The 19,599-nt window shown below is 40.8% G+C and overlaps 1 protein-coding gene across 1 annotated transcript; it reads left to right on the top strand.

The window, feature by feature from the left end:
* The first annotated feature begins 6,496 nt into the window (after window positions 1-6,496).
* Window positions 6,497-9,030, top strand: ADAM30 (ADAM metallopeptidase domain 30). Its single transcript, XM_004026451.5, has one exon. The coding sequence runs from the start codon at window positions 6,497-6,499 to the stop codon at window positions 8,870-8,872; it is 2,376 nt and encodes a 791-aa protein (XP_004026500.3). The 3' UTR covers window positions 8,873-9,030.
* The last annotated feature ends 10,569 nt before the right edge of the window (window positions 9,031-19,599 follow it).

The raw sequence follows: 19,599 nt of genomic DNA, 5'->3' as shown, positions 1-19,599 counted from the left end.
CCCCACATATGTCCTGGGCCCCTCCTTTTAAACCATTATGCCTTCATGGCTCTGCCATTGTGGACCTGTGATGGAAATGGCAGTCCCAAAGATTTCCAAATATGTTCAGGGTCATTCTTTCATTGTCTTGATGAATGACACAGGGCTGAGTGATGCTGATCTCCTTATCAAAGAGTGATTTGGCCACACCCATGGTATTTTCTTCTGAACATGACCCGGCTGAGAATTTTCCATATATTACATTCTTTTCCCTTTTTGATTATCTGTCTTTAGCTCATTTCTGTCTTCTCACATTTTATCATAAGCAATCATGAGAAGTCATGCCACACCCTCAACACTTTGCTTAGAGATTTCTCCCCCGCAAATATCCTATTTAATCACTCAGAAGTTCTACCTTGCACAAAACACAATTCAGCCATGTTTTGTGCCACTTTATAATAAGGATTGTCTTTCCTTTCATTTTCAACAACATGTTCCTCATTTCCATCTAATACCTCATCAGAATAGCCTTTACCATTCACATTTCTATTTAATACCAACATTCTGACCATGACCACTTAGGTAATCTCTATGAAGACTGAGGCTTTCTCTACAGTTCTTCTCTTCTAAACCCTCACCAGAATCATCCTTAATGCTTCATTAATGGCAATGTCCAGTTTAAAAAGAAATCATGTACCCCCAAACTCTTCTAACCTCTATTCATTACCCAGTTCCAAAGCCACTTTTAAATTTTAGGTATTTGTTAAAGTGACAGCCTATTCTCAATAACAATTTCTGATTGAAACTCTAAAAACAGAGTTAGATTTTGCCAGGTTTTGAACTTTATATTCATTATGTTTTGTTTTTCCATATTTGTAAAATTCTTCCGTGTTGTTGCATGTAACTGATTCATCATCTCCATTGCCACAGTCACTGTTCATAGAAATTTGGATTGTTATCAGTGTGGAGAATATTGTTATGTCCATGTATCCTCGTGTACATACATAAACATTTCTGTAGGATATATACCTAGAGTGGAATTGCTGGATCACAGGGTCTTCATATTTTCAGATACATAAGAAACGCTAAACAGGGCTTTAAAGTGGTTTTACTGATCTACATTGCCACCAAAGGATATAAGAGTTCTTACTCTTCTACAACCTCACCTAAACTTCATGTTAATCGGCTTCCCGAATCATTTTCAACCTGATGGACATCCGATAGAAGCTTTAATTTGCAGTATTCTGTTTAGTAATGTGGTTGAGAACCTTTCCAATTGTTTACTGACCATATAAATTTTCTCTTTTGTGAAGTGTTTGTTAAACTCTTTTGCTCATTTTTCTGTTAGATTATCTGTCTTGTTCTCATTGACTTGTCAGTCACTTACAATGTCCTTTGTCAGTTATAGGATTATTCAATATCTTGATCCAATAATAAGACAGATTACTGCCTTAGATGGGAGACAGAATTATATTCCATATAAAAGAAAAACCAGAGACATACCAAAATAAATTTGTTAAAGCACATATTAGAAAGACATTTTTACAATCATAGAATGAAGAAAGACAGAAGAATGACATGAAACTCAGCAACCAGGCGTGTTTAAAATGTTCTGCATGGTGAAAAACATTATAAAAGTTAGTGACAAATAACTGACTGGAAGAAGAGATTTGCAAAATATAAATAGCTCCAACAAATCACTAAAAGCAGAACAAACCATGTACTATAAGAACGAACAGACAAATTTAAGAATAAAAAAAGTAGATTGGTTTTCAGCTACTAAATATGCTCAACTTCACTAATAACCAGAGAATGCAAATTGAAATAATGAGTTGCCTTCTTTTTATAATGCAGGTATAGGTTGAAGAGTTGGATATTATATACTACTGGAAATGTTGCGAGAATATGGGCCTACTATACCTGTACCGTATAACACGGCAGCTACTGGTCACAAGTGGCTATTTAAATTTAAATTAGGCCAGGCGCGGTGGCTCACGCCAGTAATCCCAGCACTTTGGGAGGCCGAGGTGGGCGGATCATGAGGTCAAGAGATCGAGATCATCCTGGGCAACATGGTGAAATCCCGTCTCTACTAAAAATACAAAAATTAGCTGAGTATGGTGGTGCATGCCTGTAATCCCAACTACTCAGGAGGCTGGAGGCTGAGGCAGGAGAATTGTTGAACCTGGGAAGTGGAGGTTGCAGTGAGCCGAGATCACGCCACTGCACTCCAGCCTGGCGACAGAGTGAGTCTCCGTCTCAATAAATAAATACATTAATTAAAAAATGAAATAAATTTAAATTAAATAAATTTTAAAGTATAAAGTTCAATTGCTCAGTCACACTAGCCACATTTCAAGTGCTCAATAGCCAGAGGTGGCTAGTGGCTACAGTATTGGGCTATGTTAACATTTTCATCATCACAAAAAGTTCTATTGGGAAGCACTATTTTATAGATAGTTTGCAAAGAAGTAGAAGATTTTTAGTGGGAGGTTGTATTCTCCTGGATCTAACACTTTCAATTCTAGGACTCTATCACAATGTAAATGCTTTTCAGGGGCAAAGAAAATGTATGTGTATTTATTATGTGTGTGTGTGTATAAATTGTTGTAAATATACACATATATATTTACTGTCAAAATATAGAAAACCTTATAAACAAGATAAATGTAATATTTTAAACAACATAATTACATCATCCTTACATGAGGAAAATTGTTAAATAAATATTTGCTTCCATACTATAGAACAGTATACATCTATTGGAAGCAATAATCTAAATCAGAAAACTACTTACAATATGTTGTTCACTTTTTTAAAAAAAATAGAGACAGGCTCTCACTATGTTACCCAGGCTTGTCTTGATCATCTGAGCTCAAGTGATACACCGTCTCACTTCCCAAAGTGCTGGGATTACAGGCGTGAGGCACCACTCCTGGCCCCAATATGTTGTTCACTAAAAAAGGCAAGGGTGAAATAATATGAATAGTATGTACTTATTTATTTATTTGAACCATTTTATTAAGGTATGATTCACATGTAGAAAGTTGTACATATTTAATGTATTTACATCTCAGTGAATTTGGGGATGAATACATACCTGTGAAACCATCACCATTATCAAGGCCATAAACATAGCCATCACCGCCAAAGTTTCCTTGCACCCTCTTTATCATTATTGGCGTGTGTGTGTGTGAAGAATACAAGAGATCAACCCTCTTAGTAAATTTTAAGTATACAGTACAGTACTGTTGGCTATAGGCACTGTACTGTATTATGGATCTCTAGAAGTTGTTTACCTTGCACAGCTGAAACTTTGTACCCTTTGACCATCACCTCATTTCATCCTCCCCCCAGGACCTGGAAACTACCATTCTACTCTCTGCTTCTATGACTTTGATTATTTTATTCCACATATAAGTGAGATGATACAGTATTCATCTTTTTGGGTATGGCTTATTTCACTTGGCATAATGCCTTTAAATATTGCATAGTTTCTATACTTGTAAAGACATATCAGAAAATGGAGAAAGAATTATACTGATCAGTCACATCTGTGGAGGGGAGTGTATTAGACAAGCATGCAGGGTTGGAGGATAATGGAGGCTTTCATCTGTTACTCTATTATCATTCAGGGTTATTTGTATCCTTTGTGATACACATGTATAATTTCCATAAATAAAGAGAAATATTTCAAAGCAGGCTGTTTACACAAGGCTCAGGGTCCAACATTCAGATGCTACACATCTGCGTTTAGCACACAAATTATATTGTAGCAATGGGAATTGATGAATTAGTGTTTTTCTTCAAGAAATTCTATAACAGCCCAAAGAAAAATGGTACAGAGATGAAAATGATGATTTGATTAAATAGAATAGATCCAGAAGATATATTCAAATTGCCCTCCCCAATTTAGGTTGCTGGGTGTTGCTTGAGAAAATCATATTAATTTACAGATAGGAAACTGCAATTTCTGGTTTCCAACCTGAATTAGGCCCTCAACACACTTGGTGATACTTTTATTTTTCCCTTGTCCTCTCTCCTGAGCTCTCTTCTTCATCTCTTTCAGCTCTATCACCCCTACACTCCCAGCAGCTGACGTCACAGAGAAAGCTGAAGCCTTCTGACTAGCTCTCCTTTATTTTCTCACTGCACTCATAGCTTCACTGCCTGCTACCCTGCTGTCTGCTCCACCCCTGCCTCCTGCTCTGATGCCCCCAAGGAGGATCACGCTGCATCATCACCTAACCTTTCCTGGAGGCTGAGCAAGGCTCCAGCAGGGACTCTTTCCTCTAACAAGTCCTCTTTCTACCACATGGTTCCCAAGCTACTTTCTTACCTTTTCTCTCTCCTTCACCCAATTTCTTGAAAGTGCAGTCTAGGTTTGTGATCTCCTCTTTCTAACCTCCAATTTACATTCCAACCTCCTGGTATGTGGCTTTGCTCATCAGCAGTGCCCCGAAACAGTTTGCACTAAAGTTTCTATAACCTCCTTTGTGCTCATTGCAGTGTTTCTGGAACTCTGCTCAGCATTTCACCTTTTGGTCATAACATCGTTCATGAAGTGCTTCTGCAATCACCTGTTACCCTGCCTTTCTGCAATCACCTGTTACCCCGCCTTTCTTTTTATATCAATATCCACTCCTTCACAGGTCATTGCAAGCTTCTTTCCTTCAGCCTGACCTTAAATCCTACTATTCCTGAGCGCTCCAACCTGGTCTTTCTCTGCTCATTCCTCACCATCCCATGAGGCATCATCATCAGCTTTTATGGCTTCAATCAGCACCACTGTGCAGAGGACTCCAGTTCAGCTCCAGCTCAGGCATCTCAGCCCAGAGGATGCTGCCTACTCGTCTGCAGTTGAGAAATCCCTTCTTCAATGCTCCTTTACTGGCACCTGGAAATCTACATTTTGCAAGCAGAGCTTTTCGTATTTATTTCCTTTATCTAAATCTATTTGTTCTGATGTTTTTCTTCTTTGAGTGGTTAGAGCCATGACACACACATACACCTAAGCCAGAAACATCAACATTCTTTTTCATTTTTCCTCTTTCGTTCTGGGAGAATCCATGCAAGCATTAAGTCCAGCAGAGTCTAAGTGGTTTTAAATCTCTTGAAGCTGTCAACTTTTGTCCTTCCCTAAAGAGACAACAGAGTTGACTAGTAAAGAACACAGGCTCCGGGTAGAGTTGCCTAAATGTTCACAGGGATTGCTTCAGCTGACGCCACCTTCTGGACCATGGTACAGTTTTCATGTCCTCATGTGCAAAGTATGGGTGATAATAGTAGTACCTATAACCTAGGGTCATGGTGAAGATTTAATGGGCTGATTTATGCAGAGCATAGCGGGGTGTGTAGCATGAAAGGAGCCAGTCTTCCATAAGTACTGCTTATTATCAGCCCTAAGGCTATGCTTTCTGCCAACAGACAACATTGCTTGGTACAAGAGCTTTTAACTAGTCTCCCTGACTCAAGCCTGTTCCTTTTTAACCTTTCCTTGTAATTCAGCCAGATTGAATCTCCCAGGAACAAAACTGAAAATATTCCTCTCTTATCAGAGTCCCTCAGAATCACCTCATGACCTTCCGATTTGCCCTTTTATGGACGATAAACCCTTCCATTTTCTGAGCCAGAGGCTTCTTCCTTTGTGGAGTCAGCCTCATCGCTCGACTAGGAACATAACCAGCTATCTACCTTTCTCAGAAAGCACTTGGGTTTGCTCTTATAACAGACACTTTTTCTAGGTTCTTCCCACCATTGCACATGGACACACAAAAATTGCACTGACCCCTGGCACCCCAAAGACAAACAGCAGAAAGCACTCCCAGGCAAAATGAGCTCAGGACCTTTCTGTTGCCTGGGCCCACAACTAAGGTTCAGAGCCTTCTCTAAAAAGAAGCCGCAGCCGAAGACAGAGGAACTGCCCAGAGTGGGGCTGGGGGTGTGGAGTCTACGCTGATACTTTCAGGCTGTTTCCACTCTTGCTGGTTCTGATGCTCCTTTCTTTTGCCACAAGCAACCCTAGTGGAAAACTGGGAAATGTCCAACAATGAAGTTAGGACAGTGGCCCATAAAACATCGGATTCCAACCTGTGTCCTAAGGTGTAAAGACACAGAGTAAAGGCAAAGATACAGTGAGCCTTTAACACGTTCTCCTTTGTTCTTCCTATTTCTCTATTCCTTCTCCATTTCCGATGGTGTTCTCTACCCTCTCTCCAACCCACGTGCCAATAGCCCCTCTTTTCTCTTTTATTCTCGCCCACGTTTCCCTCCTTTCTTCCACCTGCGCCCAACGGTACGGCCCGGAAAACGAACTGGATGCGTTGGACAGGTCACGTGCGCATTGCGGACGCCAGCTAGACCGAGCCCTGGGAGGCTGCGGGGTCCCCCGGAAACCCTGCCAGGGGAGCCGGGTTTTGAGCTCAGGCGCCTCTAGCGGCGGACCCCAGAAATCTGACTCGCGAGGCCAGAGTTGCAGGAACTGAATAGCAAACTGAGGCTGAGTAGGGAACAGACCATGAGGTCAGTGCAGATCTTCCTCTCCCAATGCCGATTGCTCCTTGTACTAGTTCCGACAATGCTCCTCCGTAAGTCTCTTGGCGAAGATGTAATTTTTCACCCTGAAGGGGAGTTTGACTCGTATGAAGTCACCATTCCTGAGAAGCTGAGCTTCCGGGGAGAGGTGCAGGGTGTGGTCAGTCCCGTGTCCTACCTACTGCAGTTAAAAGGCAAGAAGCACGTCCTCCATTTGTGGCCCAAGAGACTTCTGTTGCCCCGACATCTGCGCGTTTTCTCCTTCACAGAACATGGGGAACTGCTGGAGGATCATCCTTATATACCAAAGGACTGCAACTACATGGGCTCCGTGAAAGAGTCTCTGGACTCTAAAGCTACTATAAGCACATGCATGGGGGGTCTCCGAGGTGTATTTAACATTGATGCCAAACATTACCAAATTGAGCCCCTCAAGGCCTCTCCCAGTTTTGAACATGTCGTCTATCTCCTGAAGAAAGAGCAGTTTGGGAATCAGGTTTGTGGCTTAAGTGATGATGAAATAGAATGGCAGATGGCCCCTTATGAGAATAAGGCGAGGCTAAGGGACTTTCCTGGATCCTATAAACACCCAAAGTACTTGGAATTGATCCTACTCTTTGATCAAAGTAGGTATAGGTTTGTGAACAACAATCTTTCTCAAGTCATACATGATGCCATTCTTTTGACTGGGATTATGGACACCTACTTTCAAGATGTTCGTATGAGGATACACTTAAAGGCTCTTGAAGTATGGACAGATTTTAACAAAATACGCGTTGGATATCCAGAGTTAGCTGAAGTTTTAGGCAGATTTGTAATATATAAAAAAAGTGTATTAAATGCTCGCCTGTCATCAGATTGGGCACATTTATATCTTCAAAGAAAATATAATGATGCTCTTGCATGGTCGTTTGGAAAAGTGTGTTCTCTAGAATATGCTGGATCAGTGAGTACTTTACTAGATACAAATATCCTTGCCCCTGCTACCTGGTCTGCTCATGAGCTGGGTCATGCTGTAGGGATGTCACATGATGAACAATACTGCCAATGTAGGGGTAGGCTTAATTGCATCATGGGCTCAGGACGCACTGGGTTTAGCAATTGCAGTTATATCTCTTTTTTTAAACATATCTCTTCGGGAGCAACATGTCTAAATAATATCCCAGGACTAGGTTATGTGCTTAAGAGATGTGGAAACAAAATTGTGGAAGACAATGAGGAATGTGATTGTGGTTCCACAGAGGAGTGTCAGAAAGATCGGTGTTGCCAATCAAATTGTAAGTTGCAACCAGGTGCCAACTGTAGCATTGGACTTTGCTGTCATGATTGTCGGTTTCGTCCATCTGGATACATGTGTAGGCAGGAAGGAAATGAATGTGACCTTGCAGAGTACTGCGACGGGAATTCAAGTTCCTGCCCAAATGACGTTTATAAGCAGGATGGAACCCCTTGCAAGTATGAAGGCCGTTGTTTCAGGAAGGGGTGCAGATCCAGATATATGCAGTGCCAAAGCATTTTTGGACCTGATGCCATGGAGGCTCCTAGTGAGTGCTATGATGCAGTTAACTTAATAGGTGATCAATTTGGTAACTGTGAGATTACAGGAATTCGAAATTTTAAAAAGTGTGAAAGTACAAATTCAATATGTGGCAGGCTACAGTGTATAAATGTTGAAACCATCCCTGATTTGCCAGAGCATACGACTATAATTTCTACTCATTTACAGGCAGAAAATCTCATGTGCTGGGGCACAGGCTATCATCTATCCATGAAACCCATGGGAATACCTGACCTAGGTATGATAAATGATGGCACCTCCTGTGGAGAAGACCGGGTATGTTTTAACAAAAATTGCGTCAATAGCTCAGTCCTGCAGTTTGACTGTTTGCCTGAGAAATGCAATACACGGGGTGTTTGCAACAACAGAAAAAACTGCCACTGCATGTATGGCTGGGCACCTCCATTCTGTGAGGAAGTGGGGTATGGAGGAAGCATTGACAGTGGGCCTCCAGGACTGCTCAGAGGGGCGATTCCCTCGTCAATTTGGGTTGTGTCCATCATAATGTTTCGCCTTATTTTATTAATCCTTTCAGTGGTTTTTGTGTTTTTCCGGCAAGTGATAGGAAACCACTTAAAACCCAAACAGGAAAAAATGCCACTATCCAAAGCAAAAACTGAACAGGAAGAATCTAAAACAAAAACTGTACAGGAAGAATCTAAAACAAAAACTGGACAGGAAGAATCTGAAGCAAAAACTGGACAGGAAGAATCTAAAGCAAAAACTGGACAGGAAGAATCTAAAGCAAACATTGAAAGTAAACGACCCAAAGCAAAGAGTGTCAAGAAACAAAAAAAGTAACCAGGCAATCCATACTCATTCAGTAACACAGGCTCATTTATTTAACCAGCTAATCATTTATCCAAAGGCTTTCCATTCTTCTCCCAATATTTTTTTACTTTAATTTTTCCCACAAGTTTTGATCAGCAAATAAACAGCATTCTTGTTTTGGAAACAAACCAGTGCATTCTACTTCTCGAGTGTTCACTTGCCCCTCAGTTTGTGACCAAGTTGTGGGTATTCTGAGAATCATGCTGTAATGGCTTTTCCATACACTAAAGCTCTGAAAGTAGTGAGTTTCCTAGAATTACCAAGCTATTCAAGGTATAGTCTTGTTTCTCAGAATCCCAGGGAACAAAGCAATTGTCTGCCTCTCCCTCTGCCTCCCTCAACTTGATCCATGTGAACATCTGCACCTGCACCCATGCTGATCAATAAATGCCGACAACACATTTTATGAATAGAAAATGCTTCTATAAGCATTTTCAGTATTTGGGGTGATCTCAGGTGTGTTAATGATGCTGATCTGTCCTAACTCTTGCATTGCACCACAGTGCAATGATGACAAGATGATGCCAGGCCCTGGCAGTGTCCTGGGGCAAGGCTGTTAAGAAAATTTTGTGTTTGCAGTGTCTGCTTGCAGAGGCAGAGCTTTTGTGAGTGCGTGTGTGCTGAGTGACACCTGGCCCTATGTTTGCCACTCTCCTAAGTAGCACAGAGGAGGAGTGAGGAACGCCTTTCAAGGACCCCCTTGTCTCTGCCTCCACATCTTCCTTCCCGTTTGCACAGTGATTTTGGTGGGAGGAGAGGACTGAGGGGTGCCTTGGCAGGAGTCAGTATCCACTTCTTATATCCAAGGGGGGATTGTCCCTCTCAGATTTGTGTCAGGCTAAGTTTTTTGGTCTTGTTCTAGGCTGGGTCTTCCTGCTTTTCTCTCATCTTACCCCAGTGCTCCTCTCCCTCCTCAGGCAACACCGCAGGCCTGCAGTGCACCATCCCAATCTCCTGTTTCTTTTTTTTTTTTTTTTTTTTTTTTGTGACTGAGTCTTGCTCTCTTGCCCAGGCTGGAGTGCCGTGGTGCGATCTCATCTCGCTACAAACTCTGCCTCCAGGGTTCACGTCATTCTCCTGCATCAGCCTCCCGAGTAGCTGGGACTACAGGTGCCCGCCACCACACGCAGCTAAGTTTTTGTATTTTTAGTAGAGACAGGGTTTCACCGTGTTAGCCAGGATGGTCTCGATCTCCCAACCTCGTGATCCACCTGCCTTGGCCTCCCAAAGTGCTGGGATTACAGGCGTGAGCCACCACGCTCGGCCTCCTGTTTCTTAGTCACACTTCTAATGAAAGATGAACTTGCGGCAGTCTCACAGGGAAGGTTGGTCCCCAGACTGTTTTCTCTCAGCATATGTGCCAGCAGCCTTCTAAGAGCTACATGTGTATTATTAACATGCATACTGCTGACAACAGCTCCATGAGATAGGTGTCATTATTTTCTCATTTTAGAAAAGAGAAACTGAGGCACTGCAAGGTTAAATAACCTGCCCGAAGCTACACAGCTAAGTAATGACATTATTGAAGGAAACTTTATATGAAAATTAGAAAACTGAATTGAGAGCATTTATTTAAAAATCATAAGGATATTTACACATTAGGATTTTTTAAAAATTTCGATTGTGGTAAAATACACATACTATAATATTGACCTTCTTAACCATTTTTATGTGTGTGGTTCAGCAGTGTTAAGTATTTTACATTGTTGTGCAAATAATCTCCAGAACTCTTTTCATCTTGCAAAACTGAAACCCCATACCCATTAAACAACAATTCTCCATTCTTCCATCCCTTTACCCCTCCCAACCAATATCCTGCTTTCTATCTGTGTGAATTTGGCTAATCTAAGTACTTCATGTAAATAGAATCTCATAGTATTTGCCCTTTTGTGATTGGCTTATTTCACTTAGCACAATGTCTTTAGGGTTCATCTATGTTGTAGTATTTTGTGTTGGAATTTCCTTATTTTGTAAGGCTGAATGATAGCTAGATGTTTCTGCCTACCACATTGTGTCTAATCATTCTTCACTGATGGGCACGTGGGTTGCTTCCACTTTTTGCCTATTGTGAGTAAGGCTGCCATGAACATAGGTATACAAACATCTGTTCATGTCTCTGCTTTCAATTCTTTTGGATATAAATCCAGAAGTGGAATCGCTAGATCATGGGGTAGTTCTATTTTTAATTTTTTAAGGAATTGCCATACTGTTTCCCATAACAGCTGCACCTTTTTAAATTCCCACTAGCAGTGTACAAAGGTTCCAATTTCTCTACATCCTCCCCAATACTAGTATTTTCTGGTTTTTATAGATAATGGCCATCTTAATGGGTGTAACGTGGTGTCTCATTGTGGTTATGATTTGCATTTCTCTAATCATGAGTGATATTGTGCTTCTTTTCTTGTGCTTATTGGCCATAAGGATATCTTTTTCGGAGAAATGCGTATTCAAATCTTTTGTCCATTGTTTGAGGTGTTTGGTTTCTTTTTTGTTGAATTGTAGGGGTTCTTTAGATATTCTGGAAATTAACCCTGTATCCAAATATATGACTTGAAGATATTTTCTCCCATTCTGTAGGTTGCTTTTTCATTCTGTTGATTTTGTGCTTTGATGCACAGAAGTTTTAAATTTTGATGCACAGAAGTTTTTAAATTGCATAGTACAGTTTATCTATTTTTACCTTTGCTTCCCATTTTTCAGTGTCACATCTAAGAAATCCGATTACCAAATTCAATATCATAATACACTTTTTTCTGTGTTTTTTCTTTTTTTTTTGAGACGGGGTCTCACTCTCTCACCCAGGCTGGAGTGCAGTGGCGTGATCTCTGCTTACTGCAACCTCTGCCTTCTGGGCTCAAGCAATTCTCCTGCCTCAGCCTCTCAAGTAGCTGGGAATACAGGGCGTGCACCACCATGCCCAGCTAATTTGTATGTTTTTCTCTAAGTGTTTTATACTTTTAGGTCTTACATACAGGTATTTGATCCTTTTTTTGTTTTGTTTTGTTTTGTTTTGTTTTGTTTTGTTTTGAGATGGGGTCATGTTCTGTCACCCAAGCTGGAGTTTGCAGTGGTGTGAACACAGTTCACTTCAGCCTCAACCTCCTGGGCTCAAGTGATCTGATCCTTTCACCTCAGCCTCCTGAGTAGCTGGGACTACAAGCATGTGCCACCACACCCAGCTATTTTTTTTCTATTTTTTGCAGAGATGAAATTTCACATGTTGCTTAGGTTGTCTCTAACTCCCGGGCTCAAGCAATCCTCCTGCCTCAGCCTCCCAAATTGTTGGGATTATAGGCGTGAGCCACCATGCTTGGCTTTTGAACCATTTTGAGTTAACTTTTGTATGTGGTGTAAAGTGCTTTTTTCTTTTGCATGTACATATATAGTTTTGAAATCTTCTACTATTGTGGTATTTCTTCTATTTCTCCCTTCAGTTTTGTCAATGTTTGCTTTATATATATATATATATAGGTGCTTTAATGTTGGGTGCATACATAGTTATGACTGTTGTATCTTGCTGGTGGATTGATATTTTATCATTGTAAAATCCTTTTTTGTCTCTTGAGACAGTTTTTGACAGAAAGTTTACTTTGCCTGATAGAAATATAGTCACTCCTGGTCTCTTTTTGTTACCATTTGCATGTAATTTCTTTTTCCACCCCTTTACTTTCAGCTGATGTGTTTCTTTAAATCTAAAATGACTTTGTCATAGACAGCATAGGTTGGGTTTTGGTTTTTATTTTTATTATTTTTTATTTATTTTTTTTTTGAGATGGAGTCTCATTCTGTCACTGAGGCTGGAGTGCAGTGGCATGATCGTGGCTCACTGCAACCTCCACCTTCTGGATTCAAGTGATTCTCCTGCCTCAGCCTCCCGAGTAGTGGTGCCCACCACCACGCTCAGCTAACTTTTGTATTTTCAGTAGAGACAGGGTCTCACCATGTTGGCCAGACTGGTCTTGAACTCCCGACCTCAAGTTATCCACCTACCTTAGCCTCCCCAAATGCTGGGATTACAGGTGTGAACCACCATGCCTGGCCGGCCTTGCTTTTTTAAAAAAAATCCATCCAGCCACTCTATGTCTTTTGATTGGGGAGGATTTTAACCCATTTATATTTAAAGTTATTATTGACAGAAAAGAATTTACTATTGGCATTTTTAAGTTGTTATCTGTTAGTCTTGCCATTCCTTTCAGTGTCTTTTCTTCTGTTTCTCTCTTCCTTTGTGTTTTGTTGGGCTGTTTTTCTTTTTTTGGTATAAGTATGCTTTGATTCCTTTCTCTTTTTTAATGTAATCTCTATGGTATTTTTTTTGTGATTACCTTGGGCTTAAATAAAACATTTTATTGTTATAACAGTTTAAGCCGATAACAACTTAAGTTTAATCATGTACAAAAACTACACTTTCAATTATCCCCCCAAACACATACTTTATGTTATTATTGTCACAATTTACATCTATTCATACTGTGAGTCTCTTAACATTTTTTAGTGATAGTTATTTTTAATACTTTGTCTATTAACTTTTATACTAGAGTTAAAAGTAATTTACCCACCACCATTATAATAATACAGTATCCTATATTTGTCTATGTTTTTACCTTTACCAATGAGTTTCACTCCTTCTTTTGCTATCAGGTTGCTGTTTTGTGTCCTTTTATTTCAACCTGAAAAACTTCCTTTAGTGTTACTTGTAAGACAGGCCTAGTGGTGATGAACCCTCTCAGCTCTTGTTTGCCTGTTGAAGTCTTTATCTTGTATATTTGAGTGAGAGTTTTGACAGAGCATTCTTGGTTATCAGGATTATTTTTTCCTTCAGGACCTTGGATATATCACCCCAATTCCTTCTAGTCTGCAAGATGTCTGCTGAAAAATCTTCTGACAGTCTTCTGGAGGTTTTCTTTTATGTGACAAATCACTTTTGTCTTGCTGCTTTCAAAATTCTCAGTCTTTGACTTTTTACAACTTGATTACAGTGTATCTCAGTGTGGAACTCTTTGTGCTCCTTTTGTTTGGTGTCCTTCGGGCTTCTTGCATCTGTGTGTTTCTTTCCCCAGATTTGGGGACTTTTCAGCCATTATTTCTTTGAATAAGCTTTTTATTCCTTTCTCTATTCTCCTTTTGGAACTTTCATAATGTGTATATTGGTCCATTTGATAGTTTTACATAATTCCCCTAATCATTCTTTATTCTTTAAATTTTGTTTTTGTTACTCTGACTGAATTATTTTTGGTGCCCTGTTTCAAGTTCACTGATCCTTAATTCTGCTTTATCTATGTGCTGTTAAATCCCTCTAGTGAATTTTTCAGTTCAGTTATTGTGTTCTTCCCCTTCATGATTCCCATTTAGTACTTTTCAATATTTTCTATCTCTTTTTGTTGAAATTCTCCTTTTGTTCATTTATTGTTCTCTTGGGTTTGGTGAGCATCTTTATGAGAATTATTTTTAATTTGCTGTCAAGCCATATAACTGTGTTTCATTAGGGTCAGTTTCTAGATATCTATCTTGTTTCTTTATTCAGAACATCCTTGCTAATTTTTTTTTCTTGACTCTCTGTGTTGGTGTCTACACATCAGAAAGGGCATGCACCTTTCTCAGTCTTTATGGGCTGTCCTTACACAAGAGAAGGTTTGCACCAATCTTCACAGCCAGAGATTTTTGAGGCCTCTAGAGAGAAGCAGATAGATGTGGCTATTGGCTCTTCACTATGTGCTAAGCCAGAGGGGAAACTATATCACCTACAGGCTCAAGCCACTATCTCTATTCTCTCCCAGACAGACAGACAGTGCTGAACCCATTAGAATTTCAAGACTGTTGTGACAGATACTAGATCTTTGAGCATCCCTGGAAAAGTTGGAGCACTGGACACATGGATCAACGCTTTCTCCAGAGAGAATCTTAAAGCTGGGTTTTTTACCTCCTCACTCTGTGCTGAGCAGAGGGGTAGGTCAGTGGCTTCCACTAGCCCAAGTGACTGTCTTTGTTTGCCTCCAGGTCCCAAGACCAGTATGTGGAAATCCAGTCTTCTATGGAGTCCTTTCAGAAAAGTTGACACCAACCCCCTCCCTCTCCTAGGTGAAGCTGGAAACTAGGTTGTTTCTTCCTGGTTGTAAGGGGATGAAATGGGGACAGGGTCTCTTGTGAAGGTGTCCTGAATCTCCCTATCAGCTTCATTGAGTTTGATTTTTTATTTTCCCAGGGCTCAAGATGCTTTCAATGTGTGTATGATATCTCCCAAAGAAAACTTGTCTATAAATTATTGCTGAATCATGTGTTTGTGAGGAGAAGAAGGGTTGGGAACTTCCACCACCATTTTTCCCTTCTCCCAGTTATGGTAATTTTAAAGGAAAAGAAACAAATAAGAGGTCCTTTCTTCAAGGCTTAAATAAATCAACATTAAACCTTTGCTAAAAGGTTCCATTTGACCTTTCATCCCTTTTAAACATGAATTCAAGGGTTTTAATTTCTTTCCGGTGAAACTTATCCTTCACAAGAAGAATCTGAAGAATCTGTCCAGGGAAAGACAAAACCATTTGCAGAGAAAACCTTTGCACTTGCATGTATTCCACCCTTAAATTTCTGGGCCTTCTTTCAGTCACTTTCCTCAAGAAACACAGAGAGAGGCCTCTTGTTGAGAAGCCCTGATGAAAAATACATTTCAACTGGAATTCTTCTCTTTTTCAAGGGAGTAAACCAAACCAGCTGGAAACTTATTGCTGCCAAAATTTGTCGCAGAAAGACATGGATACTAAGTGGAAATACCCAGCCCAGACCACTGTTGTGGTGCAGAAGAAAGCAGCTGTTGGAGAAAAAAAAGAGTGAGAGCAGCAAAAAATCTGCCGGAAGAAGCTCTCTAAACAGAGTAGCCCCTGGGAGTGGTACTGGTAGAGTAGCTAGCAGAGGATGGTCCCCCTATTTTGTTCAATTGGACCTACAAGGGGATGAAGAGTGAGGAGAATCTTACCTATGGCACACTGGCATTCATAGCTATTCGGGTGATCGGTATGCTTTGCCCCATTCAGACACGAGTACTGGAACAATCATCAATATCAATCTGGCAAAGTGGCCAGGCCTTTTATAATCTAATTCTTAATTCTTAATTTCCAATTCTACCCTCTAACTAGAAGAGAGGGGAAGTGTGTGTGTGTGTGTGTGTGTGTGTGTGTGTGTGTGTAGGGGTGTGTGTGTATGAGAGAGAGAGCTGTGCGTTTCTGCTATTCTTTTACCCAAACTGTCACTGAAGTGGGGCTTTATATTAAGAATCAAGTGCATACCTTCCATATGTTTAATCACGAGAATGAAATACATGGTTATGGTTACGCTGAAAGGTTAGTTGTAAACACTGCAGATGTAGCAAGAGAAATCCGAGGTTTGGGTGTAACTTGCTCTAACAGTAAAATTTGCTTCTGTTTAAACACTTGCTGAGTTCGATAGACACTCCAAGGAATAGGAAAGGTTCTGGGTACTCCCCCATGACACAGTCGTCCACATCTTCTGGGCAGGTGCAAGTATACTGCCCATTGAGGGGGTTGGTGTCACACAGTGCCCCCTTGTGGCAAGGATTGCTGATGCATGCATCATCCAGAAGACACAGGAGACCTGTCACAGCATGGGCAAAGGAGAATTAAGAGAAAATGTCCCTCACTTGGGGAAGAGCTTTCTCTTTCACCAAGGAGGGAAAACGTCATGATCAGTTCCTCAAAATCCAACATGGAGATTTATAGTCAACTTCCGCTTTGCCTGATCCTACCTTGGGGACACACTTGGCCACCAGCAAAGCACCTAGCTGCAACCCTAGACTCTGACCCTAAGCCCTCAGCTGGACCTCTCCTCCAGGACAGAGACATCTACAGGCCAGAAAATAGGAAGACAGAGATAGGAAAGTGGAGCTATCTTCCAAATAGTGTGCCAGATTTAGCAAATAAAATAGAGGATGTCCAGTTGCATTTGAACTTCTGATAAACAGTGTATCTCTCTGTATTCCTATAACTACCCATTAAACTAAAATTATCTCAGAAGAAGAAGTCTACTTTTTAACTATTATGGCAAGTAAAGATAGAGAGAAGTGATTAAAGATGCAAAGCCCTGGTATAGTACTGCTGTGAATGGTAAAGCCAAGAATGATGAGACTGGAGAAAATTGTGCTCACCCAGAGGCACCCTAGTTTCAGGAATGTGGATTCATGGAATATGATGAAGGAAGCCCACACAATGTAACAGGATAGGTTGGCTCTGCCTGAAAAAAGAGCACATTGAAGGATGAAAAGCATGAGACCACCTGTGCTTTATATGGTAGGCCACTACAATAGCAAAGGATGGGGGTTTAAGGCAAAGGCTCCCAGCCCCCGTGACAAGGAACAAGGGTGTGACTTTAAGTTACACCCAAGGTATTTGTGTGAGGCAGTGAGTGCAGGAGAGCTGGGATTTAAACTGGGGCTGCCTCACTCTAAAATTCTTAACAAAGACCTGAGGTGAGGACCTGACCATATCAAGCCATCTCTGCATGTCTTGGGCTTCCCAAGGGCACACAGGCATGGGGAAGTGGACGGGATGGAGGAGGTGAGGACTCAAATCATGACTCAAACAACTGGTTACTGCAGACTCCTATCTAAAAGGGAAATGCATTTTTAGGTACAGTTTGCCAGTTTTTGAATGAGACTGAATTTTGAAGATTAGCTGCCTTCACTGAACACCTTTGGACCATGTATCTGTTTGATAGTGCTTGTTAAAGACAGAAAATGTAGAGATTCAAGAAGATATTGGCTTGTAAGTAACTATCTGCTGAATGGATCACAGTTCTCTAAAGTTCAGGCACATTTCTTCAAATTCACATTTCCCTTCCAGTCTCACTTCTGCCAGATTTTTTTCTCCAGTTATTATTAAAATTCTATCAACCAGTTCTAAAATTCAGAGTGAGGAAACAGCAGCCAGTCATTGTACTTGCTTATTCTAAAAGCCCCAGTGGAATATCTGCTATGATTCAGCAACTTCTTTCATGTCACCACCCTCCTGGCACAGGAGAAAACCAATGCAGAAGCCTAAAAATAAGAAACTTCAGGCTCGGGAATTAAAAAAAAATCCTTCCCAAGTTCACACGGTTGGTGAGTGAGAGTGCTGCACTGAAACCCAGATCAGTCTGACTGCAAATCTGATGCTCTTTGACTGCAGCAGAGTTGAGTGTTCAGTCCTGGATGTGATCAACACAATCTACAGATGAGGTCCCTGATCCCAGGGTCTTACAGCACCCTGAGAAGGCATAGGTGCATAAGACAGTTAAGAAACACTCAGAGAGGAATAAAGGCAGAAGGTCACTAGATATTAGAGTGGGAAAAGTTCTTGGTGAGCACCTAGAGGTGTTAAGTGTATGCTCTAAGATCATTGAGCTTATCGCACTACTCCATGGCGAGAAAGCACCAGCCTGGGCTGGAGAAGGAAGGTTTACTGACGGCGGTAGTGAGGGGCTTAATGGGAGAAAATGGTTGGAGATCATTAGGAGATTTGACATCAAGTGTAATTCTGAACTTGATACAATAAGCAAAGTAGAGTATAGGTGCATGGGTGGGAGACAACATGATCAAAGATGTTTTTGAACATTCGTTGGGCACTAGTACATAGAAGAGACTAAAGACAGATGACTGTTAATAGGCAGAGAGGGAGGAGAGAGCACTAAGTTATGAGTTACCTAAATATAAAAGCCTGGTGGAAATGGAGAGCTGTGTTTTCCCCAGCCCTACCAAGCTACAAAATCTTCAGTTCAACAAGGCTGAGCATGTATTGTCATATATGTTGACACGCAAACTTTGCTGGTGAACTCCCAAAACATGTTCTATGAAGCTGAACAAGGCAAGTTTTTGAGGGCAACAATAATTCCTCTTAGTAATTTCCTCCTGCCAGATATTGCAGGCTAGAATCACTTAACATCAGGCTATGGCAGTGGGCTAATACATCTCACTTCCTAAATGCAAAAGAGAAAATAAAAACCAGCTAGTGTTTAAAAATTTTCTTCTCTAATGCCACAATGAGTCTGGGCTAACCTAGTATGACATGTCGCCCTCCCCAATTCTTGGCTGATACATTAACCTTAAAACACTGGAGTCACTAGTAGCTACTGATGGTTTTCTGACTGTTTAGTTGTGCCTCTTAAATACGTTTCAAACCTAACTCCTTCCATTTCACATGCCACCACATTTGTCTAGGAACTCAGAACCTCCCCCCTCTTCTAATCCTGTCCAACTTCAATCTATTATCCATACGACAGCCGTAAAATATTTTAAAGATATAAATCAGATAATATTTTTTTCCTGCTTAAACTTCCAATCCTTTAAATAAAATTCAAACTACTTTTCTGGACTCACATTATCCTGCATGATGCCGACTCTTCTTTCTCTACAATCTTATTTAGCTTCACTCTCCCGTTCGTACTTTTTACTTCAGCCACAATGATTTCCTTTTGGTTCCTTAAACATTAAGTTCTCTCCTGCCTCAGTGCTGCTGCATAAGCTGCTCCGTCCACCTGAATCATTTTTTCCCTGCTTATTCACATGGCGAGGTACCTGTCTTATCAATAGAGTAGGTCTCCAAATGCACATCTCCCCATGATTCTCCACCATTGCATCATTCCATTCAATCCATCGTGGAATGTATCACGAGCTGTGATTCTATATTTATTTACTCTTTACAGTCTCTTCCCCATTTCGC

This window comes from Gorilla gorilla, chromosome 1, assembly GCF_029281585.2.
Source record: "Gorilla gorilla gorilla isolate KB3781 chromosome 1, NHGRI_mGorGor1-v2.1_pri, whole genome shotgun sequence".
Lineage (NCBI taxonomy): Eukaryota > Metazoa > Chordata > Mammalia > Primates > Hominidae > Gorilla > Gorilla gorilla.
The sequence above is the reverse complement of the archived record's forward strand: the minus strand, read 5'-3'. Positions and strand labels throughout refer to the sequence as shown.

What these genes read in the sequence shown, in the direction of transcription:
- ADAM30 (XM_004026451.5), top strand. Translation starts at nt 6,497, where the DNA reads ATGAGGTCAGTGCAGATCTTCCTCTCCCAATGCCGATTGCTCCTTGTA.